At 26.3% G+C, this 20,061-nt stretch overlaps 2 protein-coding genes across 2 annotated transcripts in view; both read left to right on the top strand.

Moving 5' to 3' along the window:
• LOC126901170 (uncharacterized) overlaps positions 1-20,061 on the top strand; it is a 45,194-nt gene that overhangs the window by 10,216 nt on the left and 14,917 nt on the right. The gene's annotated exons all lie outside the window — the stretch shown is intronic.
• On the top strand, positions 14,381-15,247 carry LOC126893661 (uncharacterized). Its single transcript, XM_050664075.1, has one exon. The coding sequence runs from the start codon at positions 14,381-14,383 to the stop codon at positions 15,245-15,247; it is 867 nt and encodes a 288-aa protein (XP_050520032.1).

Below are 20,061 nucleotides of genomic sequence, written 5' to 3'. Positions count from 1 at the left end.
TATACAGAGTGTTCAGTAAATAAGGAAACGAATTTCTATTGTACTGATTGTTTGTAACAATTTAACTGTTTCCTAACTTACTGAACACCCTGTATATTTCCTATGGACCTTAATCCAATCAAAAACTAAATATTAAAGTATACAATATACAAATATACAATAATATATAATAACATTCTTAAGATTTAAATTACCTTAAATTACTTAGATTATTTTTAAATTCATAAAAACTATTTACAATTAGATCTATATTATATTTATCGGCTAATTTTGACATACAATATAGGTGATGATAATACGATAATTAGACATCAACAAAATTGTCCGAATTAGAAAAGAAGTACAATAAATCGGTGCATTATAGAATGTTTTGTAATGATTTATCGTATCATTATTGAACCTAAACTGTTGCGAGCGTGTGTAAAATACTTTAAGTAAAGTGTTCTGAGACAAAGCTTAAAGTTTTTTGAACTTACTAAAGCCTATCTGATTCTAATTTTAAAATTTCATTAGCAAAATGATAATATGTAAGCACAATTATGATTTTTATAATACATTTTAACTATTTTCTTTTCTTTAGAGAGAATTAAAAGCAGTGCAAATTGATACCAGACACTTTTGGGTAGGACAAATAATTATGAGGTCATTTCATTTTTAATTTTATTAAAGATTTTTAGCTTCGATGCGAAGGTTTTACTAAGATGTGTTTTTTTTTTTTTTGTGTCTGTTACCACTTTTTCTTAGCTCTCACCGAACCGATTTCTTTCAATGATACGTCAAAAGATCACAAATTGTATCTAGTCGAAGACTTTACCCTTAAAAATTAAAAAATTTTCCCTCGTTCTCCGTAAATGGGAGAAACCTCCGAAAATATTACAAATTTAAAAATTGCTAATTTTCGAAAATTTTTCAATTTTTTTTACTAAAAAATGCCGTAACTTTTTTAAAAATGAACAAATGAATATAATTTTTTTTTTATAGATGCTTGATGTCTTTACCTATCATTTGGTATATTTTTTTTATAAATCTGACTTTTTACCTGCCCACAGGGGGGAACTTAAAATGACAACTTTTTTACAAAAAATTAATTTTTTAAACTTAACTTTTGAAAGTGTTCCGGAGGTCTGACACTTTTATATACAGAGTGGCCCACCACTCACTGACAACTTAAATAACTTTTGATCCAGTTAATATTTTTAGTTGATTTTTTTTTAAAAAATAGTTAGACGTTAGGTCTATAGCTATATCTCAATAATTAATTTTTTTACATTTTATTAAAAATATTAATTATTTTAAAATTTTAAATAAAAAGTAAAAAAAAAATCTAAGATAGCTATTTTGTAGAGTAGAATTTAAGAAAAATTTTAGTAAAAAAATATCTTATTAATATTCAGTAGTAAATATTCTGTAGCGTTTTGAAGTTTGTGAAAATTTGAATTTTCATGTACTATTTTACGGTTATAAACATTGAAATACGTATTGAGAAAAGGACAGAAGAAAACGCTATCTTTTCATGATTACTGTGTATACATATGATGATAGTGTGTAAACATTACAAACTTGGCATAAATACCATGATAAGAAATTAGATAAGGCAATTATTACTTATCACTCTCATTCAAAAGTATATTGAAAAGATAGCGTTTTCTTCTGTCCTTTTCTCAATACGTATTTCAATGTTTAATACCGTAAAATAGTATATCTTAAATTGAAGCTAATGTAATATACTTTATCATGAAAACAAAAAATTTCGGACTTTATCTTATCTTCACAGTGAAAATAGACATTAAACTTAATAAAAAAAATACGATTTTTGTAAAAAAATTCTTTTTTATATTTTTAACTTTATAATGCTATAACTTTTTGAAAGATGTATGGATCAATATAATTCTTTTTTTTTTGTAGGTGCTTGATGTCTTTATCTATCGTTTGGTATATTTTTTTTATAAATCTGACTTTTTACCTGCCCACAGGGGGGAACTTAAAATGACAACTTTTTTACAAAAAATTAATTTTTTAAACTTAAATTTTGAAAGTGTTCCGGAAAGTCTGACACTTTTTTATATATATTAAATTAAAGCTAATGTTATCTACTTTATTATGTAAAAAACAAATTTCGGACTTTATTTTGTCTTCACGATGAAAATGGCTACCAAATGCTATTATTGTGTGAAAATTCTCGATTTTATATTTTACATTTTTAACTTTATAATTCTATGACATATTGAAAAGTATAAGTGTATTATGAGAAATAATATTTTTTAATAATCCCTTTTTCATTCGACATACTTTATCTTAATCAGAATATTAATGAGGAACTAGCAGTTTATGAAGCTTTTGGAATAGTCCACCAATTTTTTAAAATTGAACACTATCTAAAGATTTGCATCGAAGCGTTTTTTTTTTTGATAGTGATTTTAATCACTGTCAGATATCATTATACTTTATCCAACTATGCCACGTCACCACGGTGCCGCGACCCCCCTGTGTTGGGTTTTTTTATTTTTAGGTTGTTTCAATGAAATAGATTTTATAGTTATTTCTTAGTTTCTCTACTCTATAAAACTAAATAAAAACTGTTATTATTCTTAATTATTTTACATAATAATTTTTAGAGATTTTCCCTATTTTCAGCAATAAGTTGTTATGTAAATATAAAGTAAATTGTACATTAATTGAGAAAATGATATAGGTTTTCTACTTGAGTTACTGTTAAAATTAAGGGGGAAAGGAGGCGGGAGATGACTCCCTGTTAATTGATTATTTAAGCATTACATAAATTAAGCTATGGTATATCAACATGCTGCATTAAAAAAATCATTTTGCCGCACGTCTGAGGGAAGATAACGAATAACTACACAGTATAGATACAATTATATTTTGTTTAGAGGTTGTAAGGAAAAATTTTCTTGTTCCCCAGGACTTAACTCCAGTTACATTACTGATTAATATATAGTATAAATGATTTAAATATTATAAAACATTAACACATGATGTAAATTATATAATATACATTTACGTTTAATACGTGATTGGCAAGTCTAATTTTATATATTATAAGCTCAACGTTTTGCAATTATGAAATAAATACAAATTTAATTAAACATATTATTACCATTATAAAAGTTAAAAAATTGTTTTTCTCATACGTAGACACTTTTAAGAACATATATAAGATAGGTGCAGATAATAAGGCCCAATACAACATAGACCTATTACGAATTTTTCAAAATTTAAGTTGATAACGTTCTTTAAAATAATTGTTTTTTATATTGAAACTTTAGATATTTCTCTTTCATTTGATATAAATTTTTTGTAAATTTACTCAGTGTAAATTTGATTCAATTTTTTAAATTTAAACTTATTTCGAATATTTTGCCTCTTCTAAGTTAAGAAAAACGACTGAATTTTTGAACTAGCTTAAATTTTTCTTTTTAACTACCAATTTATGTAATGTATGGTGGCCGCGTTGGTTATAATACAATTATCACGCTTAGGGTACGAAGTCGAACCCCACCCGTCAAAATAACTTTTTGCATTTTTATCTTAATTTTTTTTTTTAGGTAAAAAAAAATTCATAGTCCGTTTGATTTTTATCTTATTTAGAATGAATAATTTCAATATATGTCTTGATCAAAGTACAATATAACTTAAATCTAACACACACACCTTCCTTATACAAATTTACACACACTTTTAGTGGAAATTTTTAACACGTGCGATATATTGAAAACGTGTAATACCCCAATGTTGATGTTCTCCATTAACATTATCCAATACATCTCATGTGTTAAAAACTTCCACTAAAAGTGTGTGAAAAAGTATTTATTAGTTCCAATTAGTTTTGATGTGATAGTAGGTATCAACTACAAAATTAAATAATTTTAATTTGTGTTTTATTAATTTCTTGACTATGGTTAACCTGTTACAGTTGTGACGTAAAAAATTGACCTATCATTTATAGTACTATTTAACACATGAGTTAATGAAATTAGTTATTGTGAACATCATATAATTAAGTGTAACTGCTCAGCAATGGTAATACGGTGTTATTGTCTAGATAGTATTAATTTCGCGGCGAATAAAAAACTAATTTTTGTAGTATCACATTTTAATACATGTAATAATTAATACTTATATTTAATAAAATATATCACCAAATCAGTGTTTCCCCGTGGATAAGATGAATAATAAAATAATACCCTTACACAAGATTTAACCACCCTCTTACGCATTCCATAAAACGCCCACGTAAAAGATTCTATCATATTAACCAATCAAATACAGCAAAAAATATTTCAAGAATCTCACCAGAGATCGCTAAACCAGTTTTGCGGGCTATAAAAAGGCCATTTTTCCCCAAATTCGGGCGCTTGGTTTTCTTACTGTGGTTCTCTTGCGGTGGTTATGTACGATTTCTGAACATGCCTCTAGTGGACACTGGGACGCCTTGCCATTCTATCCATGCATCTCTACGGCTCTCTGGAATACTCAACCAAGATACAAAAAGTGAATGTGCGTGAGTTTATGTTTCATTCTTAGTTACAATTCTATATGAAATCTGCATCATTTTTACCCTCTTTCGTAATTACTGAAAATATTATACATCTTATTTTCGGTCGAATACTTTTGGTGATATAAATATTCTAACACATATAAAATATTGGTGTTTATTTATTTCTTTTTATTTACATTTATATTTATTAGGGTGTTCTTTAGTTATACTAGACAAAAAAAAGTTAAATTATTTTCAATGTCTCACTCCCCCATATTGTTCAATATGATGAGAAAGTAATTTGGGTAAAATTTTATCATGATAAACCACCCCTTCACGTGACTGTAAAGGGTTACAAATTGACAAAAAGGATAGTTTTTTAGTTTTTTTTAATTACTTTAAACTTGATGACTGTAGCGTAAAAACGTATACCAACTTAATTATTGTTCATTAAATTTTGCATAAAAAATAATTTAATCAAATTTTCCGTAAGTTCATTATTTCCTGAAAAAAATGAATAAAACTGTAAAAAAAAATTTTTCTCCCAAAATAAATTTTTTTATGGTTATTTAATTATTTAGAACAAATTATTAGAGATACGATAATATGTTTCATATGAAAGTTGTACAAAATTTAATTTCCTTAAAAAAATAATTTTAATTTAAGTGTATTGGCCATTATAATAAAACAAGTTGTCAAAAATCTCCAAATAAAATAGGACGATACCTTGTTATCGAAATCTATTTATACCAATATGCTAGATATGAAGTGGGAAATTACTTTTATGGCTTATACTATTGATTACATCACAGTTGTCAGTTACATTTCAATTATATACACTATTTTTTAAATTTTATACTTGTATTTATGTATGCTTAATTAATTTCTTCAATTCTTAATAATGGCTACAAAACTTAGAATAAATATTTATTTAGTGGGGAATGAATCAAATCAAATAACTGGTGGTAAATTGCCATCTAATAGACAAGTATTTTTATTTTTTTTTTATAATTTACGTGTTGTGAAATTAAATATGCGTCAAAGTGCACATTTGGCTATAAAAGAAACAATAATTTTTTGGGAAAAAGCAAGAATTCCTGTAAGGGACACTCAACATTGTGTAGCCAAATTAGAAAATTTTTATCAAAAATGGAGATCAGTTCAAAAAATCGTAAATCTAGAACAAAATGGCAAGTTAGTTTAGAGAATCAGTTTTCAGAAACTTTGGACGATTTATTTGATATAGCACATGCAGATGCTCTTAATATAATAAGTAATTAATACTCTTAACTTTTATACATTTTAATACAAAGTGAAGATAATTTAGAATGTTATCGAAAAAAGTCGATAATTTAATTTTAATGAGGGCCATTTTTACTTTATGGAATACAATGAATTAGACATTAAGTGAAAATTAGAGATTTTTAATAAACTTTGCTAGTCGTCTAACGTGTTTTAAATATTTTTATAAAAAATGTCCCGAAAAACAAAAAATATTCTCTATTATTTTAACTTTATAATGTTATAACTTATTATAAAGTGTATTGATCAATATAATTTTTTTATGGGAAATACTATTTTTTAATATTCCTTTTTTCATTCGATATACTTTATCTTAATCAGGATATTAATAAGGAACTAGCAGTTTATGAAGCTTTTGGAATAATCCACCAATTTTTTAAAATTAAACACTATCTAAAGATTTGCATCGAAGCGTTTTTTTTTGATAGTGATTTTAATCACTGTCAGATATCATTATACTTGATCCAACTATGCCACGTCACCACTGTGCCGCGACCCCCCTGTGCTGGGTTTTTTTAATAAAAGATTTCTATTTTAGATTTTTCTGTTTAAGACGCATTCAACGATGTATAATATATAAAAATCAGAGATAGTTACTATTTTTTTTTATAGAATGTCTTTAATGATTCATTGTGTCATTATTGAATCTAAACTGTTACATGCGTGTGTTCTGTAGTGCCGCAAATCAAACGATAATACTTAATTTATAAATAAACTTTTAATTTTGAATTGGAATTAGAAGTTTCAAAAATGTTATTTGACAAGTATAATTTTATTTTTATGCTGTATAATGATATATGAACATCTAACAGAAAAATACTTCCATTGACTAAATAAATCAGAATAAATAATAATAAAACAAATATACATAAATAATAATTTTACATATACTATTAATAAATGTAAATACTCTATACACATAAATTAAAAGGAATAATGGTATAAAGCTTATAGAAGTAAGTTATTTTTATTTTTTTCTTTAATTACGATTTTTATGATGTTGCTCACACGATTAATTTTCTTTTTTATGTTAATATGTCTTACTAGTAGCATATTTAGTCGGCGTAAAATAAATCCAGTACTAGATCCAGAGCCAGAGCCAGAACCAGAACCAGAGCCAGAGCCAGAGCCAGAGCCAGAACCAGAACGAGAACTAATAGTAAATCCTGATGAAGTTACTGCATTTAATAATATTATTAATTCTATAGGATGGCATAAAATAATTGGTTTTAAAATTATAGACGTACATGGAGATTTAGTACCAATCAAAGAAATGATCTGTGCATATACTTCTATCAATAATGTTACAAAGACTCATTTTATAGCACTATCAAAGCATTGTGCTTCATTGGTATTAACTAAAATTTACACAGATATACTAAATCCTTTACATGATTACTATGGAGCTATGACATTCAACTATACAAATCACCCAGATGAGGAATCTAAATTGACGAATTTGAAAAAATTAATCAAAATATTTTCTACGTTTAAACCACTAATGTCTTGTATGATTAATGCATTAAATTATTTTGAATGTATTTATGACAATATTGTACTCGATGTTCTCAACGAATCATTATTATTAACTGACGAACTAACTACTATTAACAACTTTCATAATTCAGACAACATTCTAAATTATGAATTTATAAATAGCACACTTGAGAAAATTTATGATTTTGCTACAAAATGCACACATCTTGAACTAGACAACATTTTTGAATCAAAAGATGAACCTTTCTTAAAAAAGTATATTTATATAATGAAACTACTACTATATAATTCTTCGTATAACAATCATATTGACCAACAATTAAACTTCCATGTTAAAGATGGTGTTTTCATATTGTGCAGAAATTTTGGATTTAATAATTAGGTAGTGTAATACATAATATATTTTTTTCTTTATTGTTCTTCCTTACTTTGTAATTTACAAACAACTATCAATTAAAATATTATATTATACATATACTTTTCAATCTAATAATTTATTATTCACTAAAACGTATATTTAGTTTCTTTTTTTTAAATCAAATTTAAAATTTAGCCATTTTAGATTATTATTTTTGTTAATTATTGTTACACACAGGATAATTTTATTCATTATTTTTATTACTATTATAAATTTTCCTTTCTTAATACTGTTATTAATTATTAATTATTTTAGACCACTACATATTTTGTTCAAATTATTATTTTTTTTAATCAAACATTAGTCTTTTATAAATTATTTCTTTATACAAGTCATAAAATATGTATATAATTTTTTTTACAGGCAATTATTAAACTGTGATTTACTCAAATCTTTATAAATATACAACATAATATGATTATTTAATTATAGTATTTTATCATTTCTAACATTTTATAATATTAAACAAAAAACATCCTATCCCTTTCTTACTTCATTAAAATTTTATTTAAATAAAATATTATACTTTAATTAACGTCCCCACTAAATGCGTACTCTGGGTGGTCCACAATTTTATTAAAATCTAATTACTTTTATTAAGCAAATACTATGTGTTACTTTTTGGAGATTTGGACTATGTTAAAAGCATATTTATTATTTGTCTCTAATAAAAAAAAATTAAAATACATTTTTTTTCTCTGGATCAATAGATACCATAGTCAATTTTGCATAGCTTTATTTAAGAGTTTCATTTGACATTGGACAATTATTTTCAGCATCACATGATATTTGCATTATATTTTATAATAATAGAATAATATTCTTGTTTTTGTATTACTTTAATAGTTATTATATACAACTGATTAAATTTTGTGTTTTTTATATAAATGACGCATCTAAATGTCTTTCGTGAAAAGCCAAAGTTTAATATAAATTAATTATGCTACAATAAATCATTTATATGAATAGAAATATAAATTTTATACTGCATACTTATGGATTATAAAATAAAATTTTATACATGACCTTTAACTTTTGTTCAAAGCCATCCCTATGGCAGCGTTGGTGATGACACATCTCTCAATAAACATTATTTTATAAGTTTCATTGACCACTTTTCAATATGTAAAAGTGTTACAAAAATGTCACGCACTAAAAAAAAATGTTAGTTATTAAAAATCATTTTAATTTCATATTTTTAGCTTCGGAACGTCTTTATTAGTTTGATATACTTACTTACTGAGGAACTAAGTACGGCGGCACTTAATAAAAACTTTCAAAAATTAGAAACACTATTAATAATATATCTATACATAAAATAATAGAAATTTGCCATTTTTTAGNATACATAAAATAATAGAAATTTGCCATTTTTTAGCTGTTAAGTTTATTTTCGTAATAATTCCATTTTACTTGCATGCCAGAAACCATAGATACATTGTCAAGTAAATTAATGAATTAAAAACTTTGACGAAAATATAACGTATATCAATCTGTATTATTCAAATTTTTAAAATCAGTCGAGGAAGATGTTAACTTGTTATGCAAAAGCTTTAGATTTGTTTAATGTGTAAAATAGTGCGAAAATATTATAATATGTTTTGTGTTATATATGCATAAACAATAAATATTAATTATATTAATACTATAATATTTAAAACAAATATATTTTTATAATTAACTTTGTAATTTTAAAATTTTAATGGTATTAAAATTAATACCATCACAATTTCTTTAGTAGTAGAGTAACGCATATAGAAAAAGATAAAAACATTCTTATTTGACGAAAAAAATGTTTCATTTTAAAAATTTGTATATTTTTCATAATAGTAAAATTAATACCTTCTCAACTTCTCATCTAGGCTAAAATATTGCGTTAGTAAATATACATAAATGTTGTTATAACTGTTTGATGTATCGAATTAATCAATATTTTTTTTACACTGTACAGCTTATAACAGAGTACAACAGAATTTTAACCAATGATGAAAATCAAAAACAGTATTTATTACAATTTGTCAAGAATTATAAAAATAAGTATCCCTACAGGAAAAAATCAACTTTATTATGATGTAAAGAATTTTGAAACTGAAAAAAACAATTAGCATAATTTATACATTTGTAACATCAGCAACTTTTTTTCAACTGTGTATTTTTAATTTGGGGGAGGGGGTGCTTAACCCACACCACGGTTTTGTGCAGAAATTGTTAATAATTAAATAATAAACGATTTTTGTATAAAAGATGTATTCGTATCTCTAAATGTTTGTCAAATATAATGTAGTATTCGTAAATATTCCAATTTCGGCAAATCGATAAAATATAGTATAATTTTAAATTTTGCTCAAAAACTAATGAGTTTAAAAAAAATGTGTAAGAATTAAACTTATAGTCCATAACATTGTCAACAATTTATATTCTATAATTTTTTTTCTATGATCGCTCATTTCCGCATTAAGTACAAACCACTAGAAAACTACCCCTATTGTCCAATTTTCAAACCCAAGTAGTGTAATATTATATTATTACATATAATATGATGTTATCATTTGTACATGTATGTCACATATCATGATTATACAAGATCACCAAAACAGGGTTCTCTTATTTAAGATACAAAATAACTCTTTAATTATACAATAAAATCTCCCTCTTGTAGAAATTATTAAGTAACGCCTACACTCAAGGACCCTCTTTTAATTAACCAATTACAATAGAAAGCCTCAGCTTCTAGGATCACGGTAGAGATCGCTGGGCTACCCCCTTCACACTATATAAAGCCATTTTTCCCCATCTAAACCAGTTCTTTTGACGATTTTAAAATACACAAAATCTACGATGCTCTACTCAAGATTTCACTCTCTGGGACTTAGTCGATTTTTTAATTAATTTGGACTTAGAATAATTTTCTCTAAAACTAAATGACACTTAGAAATTTTAAAGTAAATTTTGTTTAGGCGAATCTTTTAATTTAATTTAATTTGTTCAATCATTAATAATATTTTATTTTTCTTGTTATGAAAATAAACATCAAATAATATTTTAAACATTACATCTTTTTAAAATTATTTTATTACACAGGACGTAAGGTAAGTACAATTTAACCTATGCTTTCGAACTTCCAACAATCTATTGCGTGATAAACCATTAATAATTAATGAGAGAAACAATTAATGAGAAAATTAATTTAAATAAAATTGAAGACATTCAAATTACAAAAACTTATAATAAATAATAATTATAATAATTTAAAAGTAGCCACCAAAATGTATTTTTATATTTAACTTAACCATTTCTATTATATTCATTTCTTTGGTCTTTCGTTTTATTTTTGGTTTATTACAAGTGGCGCCCAACTAGTAGCTTTGAAACCCCTGAGATTATATTTTTATCACGATTTTATTAATGATGTATACTTTATTCTTATTTAATAAAAAAATTTCAACATTTATACATTTAAATCTTTTATATTTCCAACACACTAAAATTTTCTATTATTTTAAGAATCTTAATTTAATAAAACTCATTTTTTTTTATTAATTTGAAATCTCTATAAAATAAATCTTCAAAATGTAACGCATAATTTATAATTAAACTTTATTTTAAGTAACCTACGTTAATTTTAATCTCAGAGTTTTCTACTATTCTAACAGTAGGCACGGGTTCAACTTGTCTGATTGACGTGAAATTTTTTTTGGTTCGTTTTTACATGTATATAAACAAATTTTTATTTTGACTGACCAATACCATCCGCGTGTCATACGGCTTACGTATTAATTCCTAGCGCCGTTTATGCCTCACTTATGACGTTAGTCCCGACCGCCCTCCCACAAAACAAGGCTATACCTAGCGCATGATACGTTTACGTACATAAGTCGCATTATTTATATATATATATATATATGTATTCTAATTACTATTAAAATTTATATGTTAACACGATTTATTCTAATAAAGAGATATAAAGTATTCATTCCGATTACGAGGAATGATTCCCATATCGTCATTTTTGTTACTACCTCCCCGTTGCGTGTCTGCTGCTTTCCTTGGACGTGGTAGCCGTTTCTCAGATTCCCTCCCTGGAACGAACCCTGATTTCCCGTTACCCGTTACAACCATGATATTGATAGTAACTACTATGATAACATGAAACTAAAAAGTGCAAAATAAATATAGTTTAAAAAAACTAAAAAAACACGCTTTTAAAGCACATTGAAATAAAAAGTTAAAAATAATTTTTAAAATTAACTTAAAACAATAATGAAAGAAAAATACTAGTATTATTGTGAAAAAAAGCGTGGGTACTTTGTGCAATATTTTTTATATATTAAGAGCCCGATGCTTTTTTTCGCAATAATACTAGTATTTTTCGTTCATTATTGTTTTAAGTTAATTTTAAAAATTATTTTTTACTTTTTAGTTCGATGTGCTTTAAAAGCGTGTTTTTTAGTTTTTTTATTTAAATATTTTTTCGACTAGTCTTTACACAAATGTGCTCACTTCTCTCACATATTAACACGTTAATCGTTCGATTAATACACCGCTTATAATTTTTGATTACTTTTACTACCAATACATCAGTGAAGCCTTATCACCATTCGTTTGGTAAGACTTGAGATAGGGTTGCGCTCATGTTTGTGTTTTTCAACAGTGATTCAGTAGTTTATAAAAATTTCCCCTTTCCCGTTTTCTCTTCCATTCCTTCTAATACAAACATCCTATCACACAAGTAGCAGGTAATCTTCCTTTTAATATTAAAGAGTTGCACATAACAATAACATCTTTAATATTAATCATTAATAATACGTATAATACACAATTTTTTCAAGGTGATATAAAGAATTGTTCTATATTAACAAAAATAGCAGGTATTTTAAACGTATAATTATTAAATAATTTAACACAGCCAAATTATAGGTAAATTTTTTTTTATTTTAGAATTTATTTCTTATAACATCTTTTTTAACTTTTATCATAATTTAGTACTGTTTTTTTAATAAAATTAACTCTGCTATAAAATTTGTATATTACATTACTCATTATTTACTTTCGATAATGACAGAAAATAATGGCAAATGTGAAATAATAATTTTATTTAAAAAATATCATAAATAGGAATAGAGCAATAAGTGACGGAATTATTTTTGAATATAATATTGTATTTCTCAGTAATAAACATTCATAAAATACACATGCTTACATATTGATCCATCTATTATACTCGCATCCCTGTATTATATTTTAAAAATATATTTATTAACACATACATGTATACATATATATTTTTTAGGTTTACATTAATAGATTTAAATAATCATCATGTCTATAATATGTATACACATATATATACTATATATATATAATATATATATTATATATATATATATGCGAAAAGTTGATGATTTAAAAAATATACTAATGTTTGCAAATTTTATGGATATATTTTTAAACATATAAACCAAATAATGAAAAATTATTCGAAAATCTCAGTAAATATCATGAATACAATGTATTTAACATTTTACGTCTTATTCAAATTTGGGTAGAACTTGGATAGGATATTTGATCAATAATGAGAAGGAAGAGTTGTTTTTTTGTTTTTTTTTATGTGAAATTTCACATAAATAAATATAATTTGCTTACAATTAGTTGTACTTGCTGAATTATTGAAAAAAATGAACCTAATAATTATCCAGGAGCATACTATAGGGAATAAACAAATCGATTTCCTCTTATTTAAATATTCGTAAATTTTTTTTTAAATAATCGGTAATCCAATTAAAAAATTGTATAATACATCCAAATTCCTTAGGGACACGGCAGATGATTCTCTTCATTGAGTAATAGAAATCAATACATTTTCCAGCATAACCTAGATTAAGTTAAGGTATGTCGATTTGCACCATTAGAAATATTGCCCCAGACTTGGGAAAAATGACTTTAATTTTATTTTGGAACTAATTTTAATTTCTAAAATAATTAAAATTAAATAATGATCTTTTTACCATTGGTGTCAATGGTTATATGTCAATGTATCAAGTAGTACTTTTACTAAACTTTAAGTTTTTATGGAGAATACTTTATTTAAGAAATTCAATTAAAACTTAATGGTTTTAAATTGCCCCACCCTCTTCTAATTTTTATCATATACGTTAAAATCATAAAAAACATAGAATCTATTAACATAAAATTACGAGTATTTAGTTTAGAAAATGGAGAATCATCATTGATAATTATCTGATCTGATAATTTATCAAATTAATATAATATTCGTTATATATGAGAAATATTTGATTTCATCAATTACAAAACAATATTTTCACCATATTAGAATTATTTTATTTTTATCTGTTTGAGTCAATTGTTTTAAAACATATTCAGCAAAAATTTTTATCAATTTTATCAGTCGATCAACATGGTTTTTTCCCTAAACGCTCCACTATTACTAGTTCTCTTGACTTTATGTCCTATATCCATGAAGTATTAGAATCTAAATTACAAGTTGATGTAATTTATACAGATTTTTGTAAAGCTTTTGACTCCATTAATCATAATATTTTAGTTTTCATCTTAGACCGATTAGGAGTCGGTGAACCTTTTTGTCTTGGATTAAATCATACTTAAGTGGAAGAAGTCAGTTTGTCCATTTATTTGGCAATTCATCTAATATGTTTCCTACTCCTAGTGGAGTACGTCAAGGTAGTCATTTAGGTCCGTTATTTTTTAATATTTTTATAAATGGTATTTTTTCTGTTGTCTCTCCATGTCGTATATTACTTTTTGATGACGATGCTAAAATATTCTTTAAAATTTCTAAGAGTGATGATTGTTTGACTCTCCAAAAAGTCTTAGATCAATTTGTCATCTGGTGTAAGACAGTCGGTTTATCTCATAACGTTGATAAATGTAAAGTCATGTCCTTTTACCAAACTCGTGAAATGATAAGTCACAATTACTGTCTTGACAGAATACAGTTAAAACGTGTCTCTCAAGTAAATGACTTAGGTATTGTTTTTGTTCCTTCGCTAGACTCTAGACCACATATTGACTTCATAGTTGGTAAAGCTCTGCGTGTGTTAGGATTTATTCGTCGTAATTTTTCAAATTTCAAATCTTGTAATTGTTTAGTTGCTCTATATAGTTCTCTTGTTAGATCGACTTTACAATATGGAACATTGATCTGGTCACCCTACACAGCAGTTGACAAACGCCGAATTACTAAGGTTCAAAATAGATTTCTAGGTTTCGCTGGTTATACCCTGAATATTGCACACCCAGTCCACGATTACGGTCCCATAAACGAATTTCTTAATCTTGAGTCCTTAGAATATAGACGTGTAAAATTCGGTAAATATTTTATCGATAGATTATTAAATGGTGATATTGATGCCCTACGTTTACTAGAACAACTTGATATTCTTGTACCCTTTAATACTAGGTTTCAGTGTCAATTTTATTTACCTCTAAGCAGCTCCAATTTTGCTAAAAATGCACCCTTAATTAAGCTTATGCGTGAATATAATGATAATCTTTAGCTTTGTACGGAGATACACTTATTATTATTTTTACATTTGTTAAATTATTTCACTGTTACTTTTACTATATACTGTATGTTTATTGTATCTTTTCAAAAAAGCCGATTGGCGTTACTAAATAAATAAATAATTTATCAAATTAACATAACATTCGTTATATATGAGAAATATTTGATTTCATCAATTACAAAACAATATTTTCACCACATTAGAATTATTTTATTTTTATCTGTATGCGTTTCTATACAATCAAAGAAATTATAATGATTTTCTTAGTAGTTATTTTAAACGTTGTTTAAGTATTGAACAAAATTATTAGTCACCTAATTAGAAGTAGGTTTTTAAGGTTCATAATATAAAATTTTAAATTATATTTATGAATATATTTATAATATTGAACACATTTTTTTTAATAAAAATTGTATTACTATCGGACTGATTTGGATATCTAGAGGGTAATACACCCTAATACTTACACCGTATTCGTAAAACAGCCGCGCCGACGTGCAACTTCTGTTCGGATCGCCCAGGAGAGGCTGACAGCGTTCTGCACACCCTTTTCCGGTGCGAGGTGTGGGCCCAGGAGCAGGACTCTTTGGAGTGTCAAATAGGGTCCACGTTCCGAGTCTGGTCCATGGTGGACCTGATGTTGAGAAGTCGGGAGGCGTGGAGGCTCGTCCAGGCGTTCGCCGAATCCGTCCTGTTAAAGAAGGAGGAAACGGAATGCCTGAGACAGAAGCAGCCACGCCACCCGGCACAGGAGGACCTATGGCGCTGCTTTAAGCCGGTGCTTTAGATTCTTGTTCTTACTTTTGTGTCTTTGTTTGTGAGTGATTTTGCCAACCCTCCCTAACGGTTCCTACTTTGAGATCCGGTTAACGGGAGGCGACCTCACCACGTTGCGAAACAGCTCTTGATTAATTTCGAGCTGATTCACAACGTAGTGGTGTGAATTATTAAGTCGGCCTGAAGTAATGCCTCACGGTAATTCCAGGGCGGCCCACAATAAAGCCAGTCGAGGGGGAAAAAAAAGGGTAATACACCGGCCGTGCTGTGCTTCCCCAAATTGCACATTAACAAAACCCGAGATGTCTTATCGTTTATCGGCGACCGTCGACGTTGACATAAATACGAATCAAGTCCGGCGGCCGCTGATCAGTCTGTAATTCAAAGTGTCGTTGTATTTACACTAGTGTAAGTAAAATGCATAATATATGTTTTATTTACAATAGAAGCATGTTTTATTTTTTATTGATTATTATTATTATTATTAGATGAATGAGATCTTATCCGTTATAAAATAAAATTAGTATTAACTTTATTTTATTTCTAATTTGTAGTCTAAAACAACTGGCGCAGTCGACTGAACAAACATACTTTTTCAAGGACTAATTTGTGAATGTTTAAAACATTTTTTTTGCCATTTTAGTTTTTTTTGTTCAGTGTACTAAATTTTTTGTGACGGCCGGCGACACGCGCTTACGTTACCGTACCGCGAGAACAAAAAAATTAGCGAAACCACTGACTTCATTTAACTTATGAAAATAAATAAGTTTATTTTTAAGAAAATTTTATATATAACGGACGGCGTTATTCGAGAAATTACCGTATCTCGTAAACATATAAAAAAATGTAAACAGCCGAATTGTATTTATTAATCTGCCATTACAGAAATAAATAAGTTTGGAGCCGAATAATACCGCGGAAATATGTTAAAGTACTAACAGAAAACTAGTTAGATCATTTTTAACTTATTTATTACCGCAAAAGTATAAAAAACCGATTTTATTAAACCGTACCCACGGAAATAAATAAGTTACCCAATATTCGTCGGAGCGGAAATAATAAAAAGTACCCAACTACACAATTTTTTTTCTTTTTTATTATTTAACAAAGAAAGAAAAAAGTAGTTTGGCAATTATTTTAATTAATTATTACCCCGAAAATAGTAAAAAAAATTTTTTATTATAACCGAATTATATTTATTAGACCGCTAACACGAAAATAAATAAGTTGGGGATATCAGAAAAAGTTTTAGCTTCGATGCGAAGCTGAGAAGATATTAATTTTACCATGATGATCCTTCAACAATACGTCAAAAGATCACAAATGTATCTAATTGAAACATTACCCTTAAAAATTGAAAAATATTGCCTCATTCCCTGCAAATGGGAGAAATATTCAAAAAAATTACAAATTTAAAAATCGGTAAATTTTGTTATTTTTTTCACTTTTTTTTCTTAAAACTTCCATAACTTTTTCAAAAATAAACAAATCAACATAATTTTTTTTTATACTAAAACCTTAGATATTTCCCTTTCATTTGATTTCATTTTTTTGAAAATCTTACACTTAACTTGCTCATGGGGGGGGATATTTAAAATAGCAACTTTTTTACAAAAGCTAACTTTTTCAACTTAATTTTTGAGAATGTTCCGGAAATACTGCGTCCTTTAAACATATATCAAATTAAAGCTTATTTTATGTGCTATAAAATGAAAAAAAAAAATTTGACCTCTGGATTTGTCTTCATGGTAAAATGACTACCATATTCAAAAGTTTGCTAGTTTTATGTTAAAATTCTGGGTTTTGTATTTTATTTTATTTTAAAATACCTGAAAATGGGAGTACAGATTTTCATAAATATTATATAAATAAAAAATTAATATAGCATAGAAAGTTAAACTTATTTAAATTTGTTAGCTTCTTTTAAATCGAGAAAAATAACTTTGAAATTTGAACTAGCTTAAATAGCCTTAAATAAAACTTATGTGTTACACGTTTGGGGTACGAGGTTCCAACCCCCCTTAGGCAATGCATTTTTTGCGTTTTTTCTTAATTATTTCTAAGTTAGTATAAATTTTTAACTCGTTTGATTTTTATCTCATTTAGATTCAATAACTTCAATAAATATCAAGGATCCCATAATTTTAGTCGCCCCTTGTAAAAAGAAATTTCTTATTCGTATTAAAATTATTTTACTATATTTTAAGTTTTAGCTTCGATGCAAAGCTGAGAAAATATATTTTTGTGACTATCATTTATTTTCTCCGCTCTAACTTGACCTACTTTTTTCAACGATTCGTCAAATTACTACAATTCGTATCTAGTTGAAGATATTATCCTCAAAAATTGAAAAAAAATTCTAATTTATCAATTAAACAGTTAGTTATTACATGTTCTCCATAAAGACAATTAAAATCATTAATTTCTAATGTTTTCAAAATATTTATTAACGAATGAAGTTTGATATGATAGGTTTCAAATACAAAATTAAATCATTTTACTTTGTAATTTAATAATTTTTTTACTCTATTTGTGTGTGCTACTACTAGATTATAATAATCCAAATTTTTTGGAAACATGTTGCTATATAAATCATTTCTAAAAAAAATGATAGTTAATTTCTCTTGAATTCAAAATGGATTTTTACAATTATAATCAAATTTTATAATATGCTCAATTGAGTAAATATTTTTAACAACTTAGTTTTGATTGGTTCATATAATTAAAGCAAATCATTAAAATTAAATAAGTTCTGAATATATCAATTCTTCTCTACTTTGAGAAGACCTTGCCTTGTCGTTGCAAATCTGGATCTCCATTCTTTTCTGTTAAAAGCCAGTCTTTTCATGTCTATGTATCGACTACAGTCTACTTGTCTTATCATTTCTTCTATATATGCTCTCCTCGGTTTACTTCTACCTTTGTGTCCATTTATTCGTCCTTCAAATATATTTGTTATAAACGAATTGTGCCTTAATAAATGACCGAACATTTTTCCACTTCTTTCTTTTATGACGTTTAACAGAATTCTTTTTTCCCCTACTTGGTTTAATATATCTACGTTACTTTTCATTTCTGTCCAGCTGACTTTCAGCAACCTTCTCCGTGTCCACATTTCCATAGCTTCCAACTTCTTCTTGTCTTGTCCATTGATGGTCCATGTTTCACAGCCATATTGTAGTACGCTCCATACATAGCATTTGACAAAATTTTATCTCATCTTTATATTAAGTTTTTAGTTTGTAAGTAGCTGCCGTTTTTGCATAAATAATTTCTTTGCCATAGCTATTCTTTGTAATTTAATAATTTTTTTACTCTAATTGTGTGTGCTACTACTAGACTATAATATTACAAATTTTTTTGTAACATGCTGCTAATAAATCATTTCTAAAAAAAATGATGTTTTTTCTCCTGAATTAACAATTGATTTTTTCAAATATAATAAAAATTTTATAATATGCTCAATTGAGTAAATCTTCTTAACAACTTTGTTTTGATTGGTACATTTAGTTAAAGTAAATCATTAAAATTAATTAAGTTCTGAATATTTCAATTGTAGAATCTTTTCTACAAACAACAAAAGTTACTAGGAAATTATTACTATTACTTCTATTTAAGTTATCTATTACCATAAAAATGCAAAAAAATATTGAGCTTTTCTGATAAATTTACAATAAATAGTAATTATAAAACTTTCTGACTGCATATTGATCTTAACGATACAATTTTTTTAATTGTCATAAAATTTTCTATTTAATTATGTCAATGTCAAACTTACCAATTGAGCTAAAAGTTATGGTAAAATAAATTTTTTTTTTTNTCTATTTAATGATGTCAATGTCAAACTTACTAATTGAGCTCAAAGTTATGGTAAAATACATTTTTTTTTTTTATTATAAACATTTACAACAATCAACTTCAAACGATTAAAAAAATAGGTGAAATATGTCATTTTCCTTATTTTTAACTTATTAATAATCAAAATCAGTATTAATTTAAAACAATTTTTTTTGTTCTTAATTATTTTT

Source organism: Daktulosphaira vitifoliae, unplaced genomic scaffold, assembly GCF_025091365.1.
Source record: "Daktulosphaira vitifoliae isolate Bord-2020 unplaced genomic scaffold, ASM2509136v1 Scaffold_1, whole genome shotgun sequence".
NCBI classification, from domain to species: domain Eukaryota; kingdom Metazoa; phylum Arthropoda; class Insecta; order Hemiptera; family Phylloxeridae; genus Daktulosphaira; species Daktulosphaira vitifoliae.
This window is presented reverse-complemented; position numbering and strand designations above follow the sequence as displayed.

What these genes read in the sequence shown, in the direction of transcription:
- LOC126893661 (XM_050664075.1), top strand. Translation starts at nt 14,381, where the DNA reads ATGTTTCCTACTCCTAGTGGAGTACGTCAAGGTAGTCATTTAGGTCCG.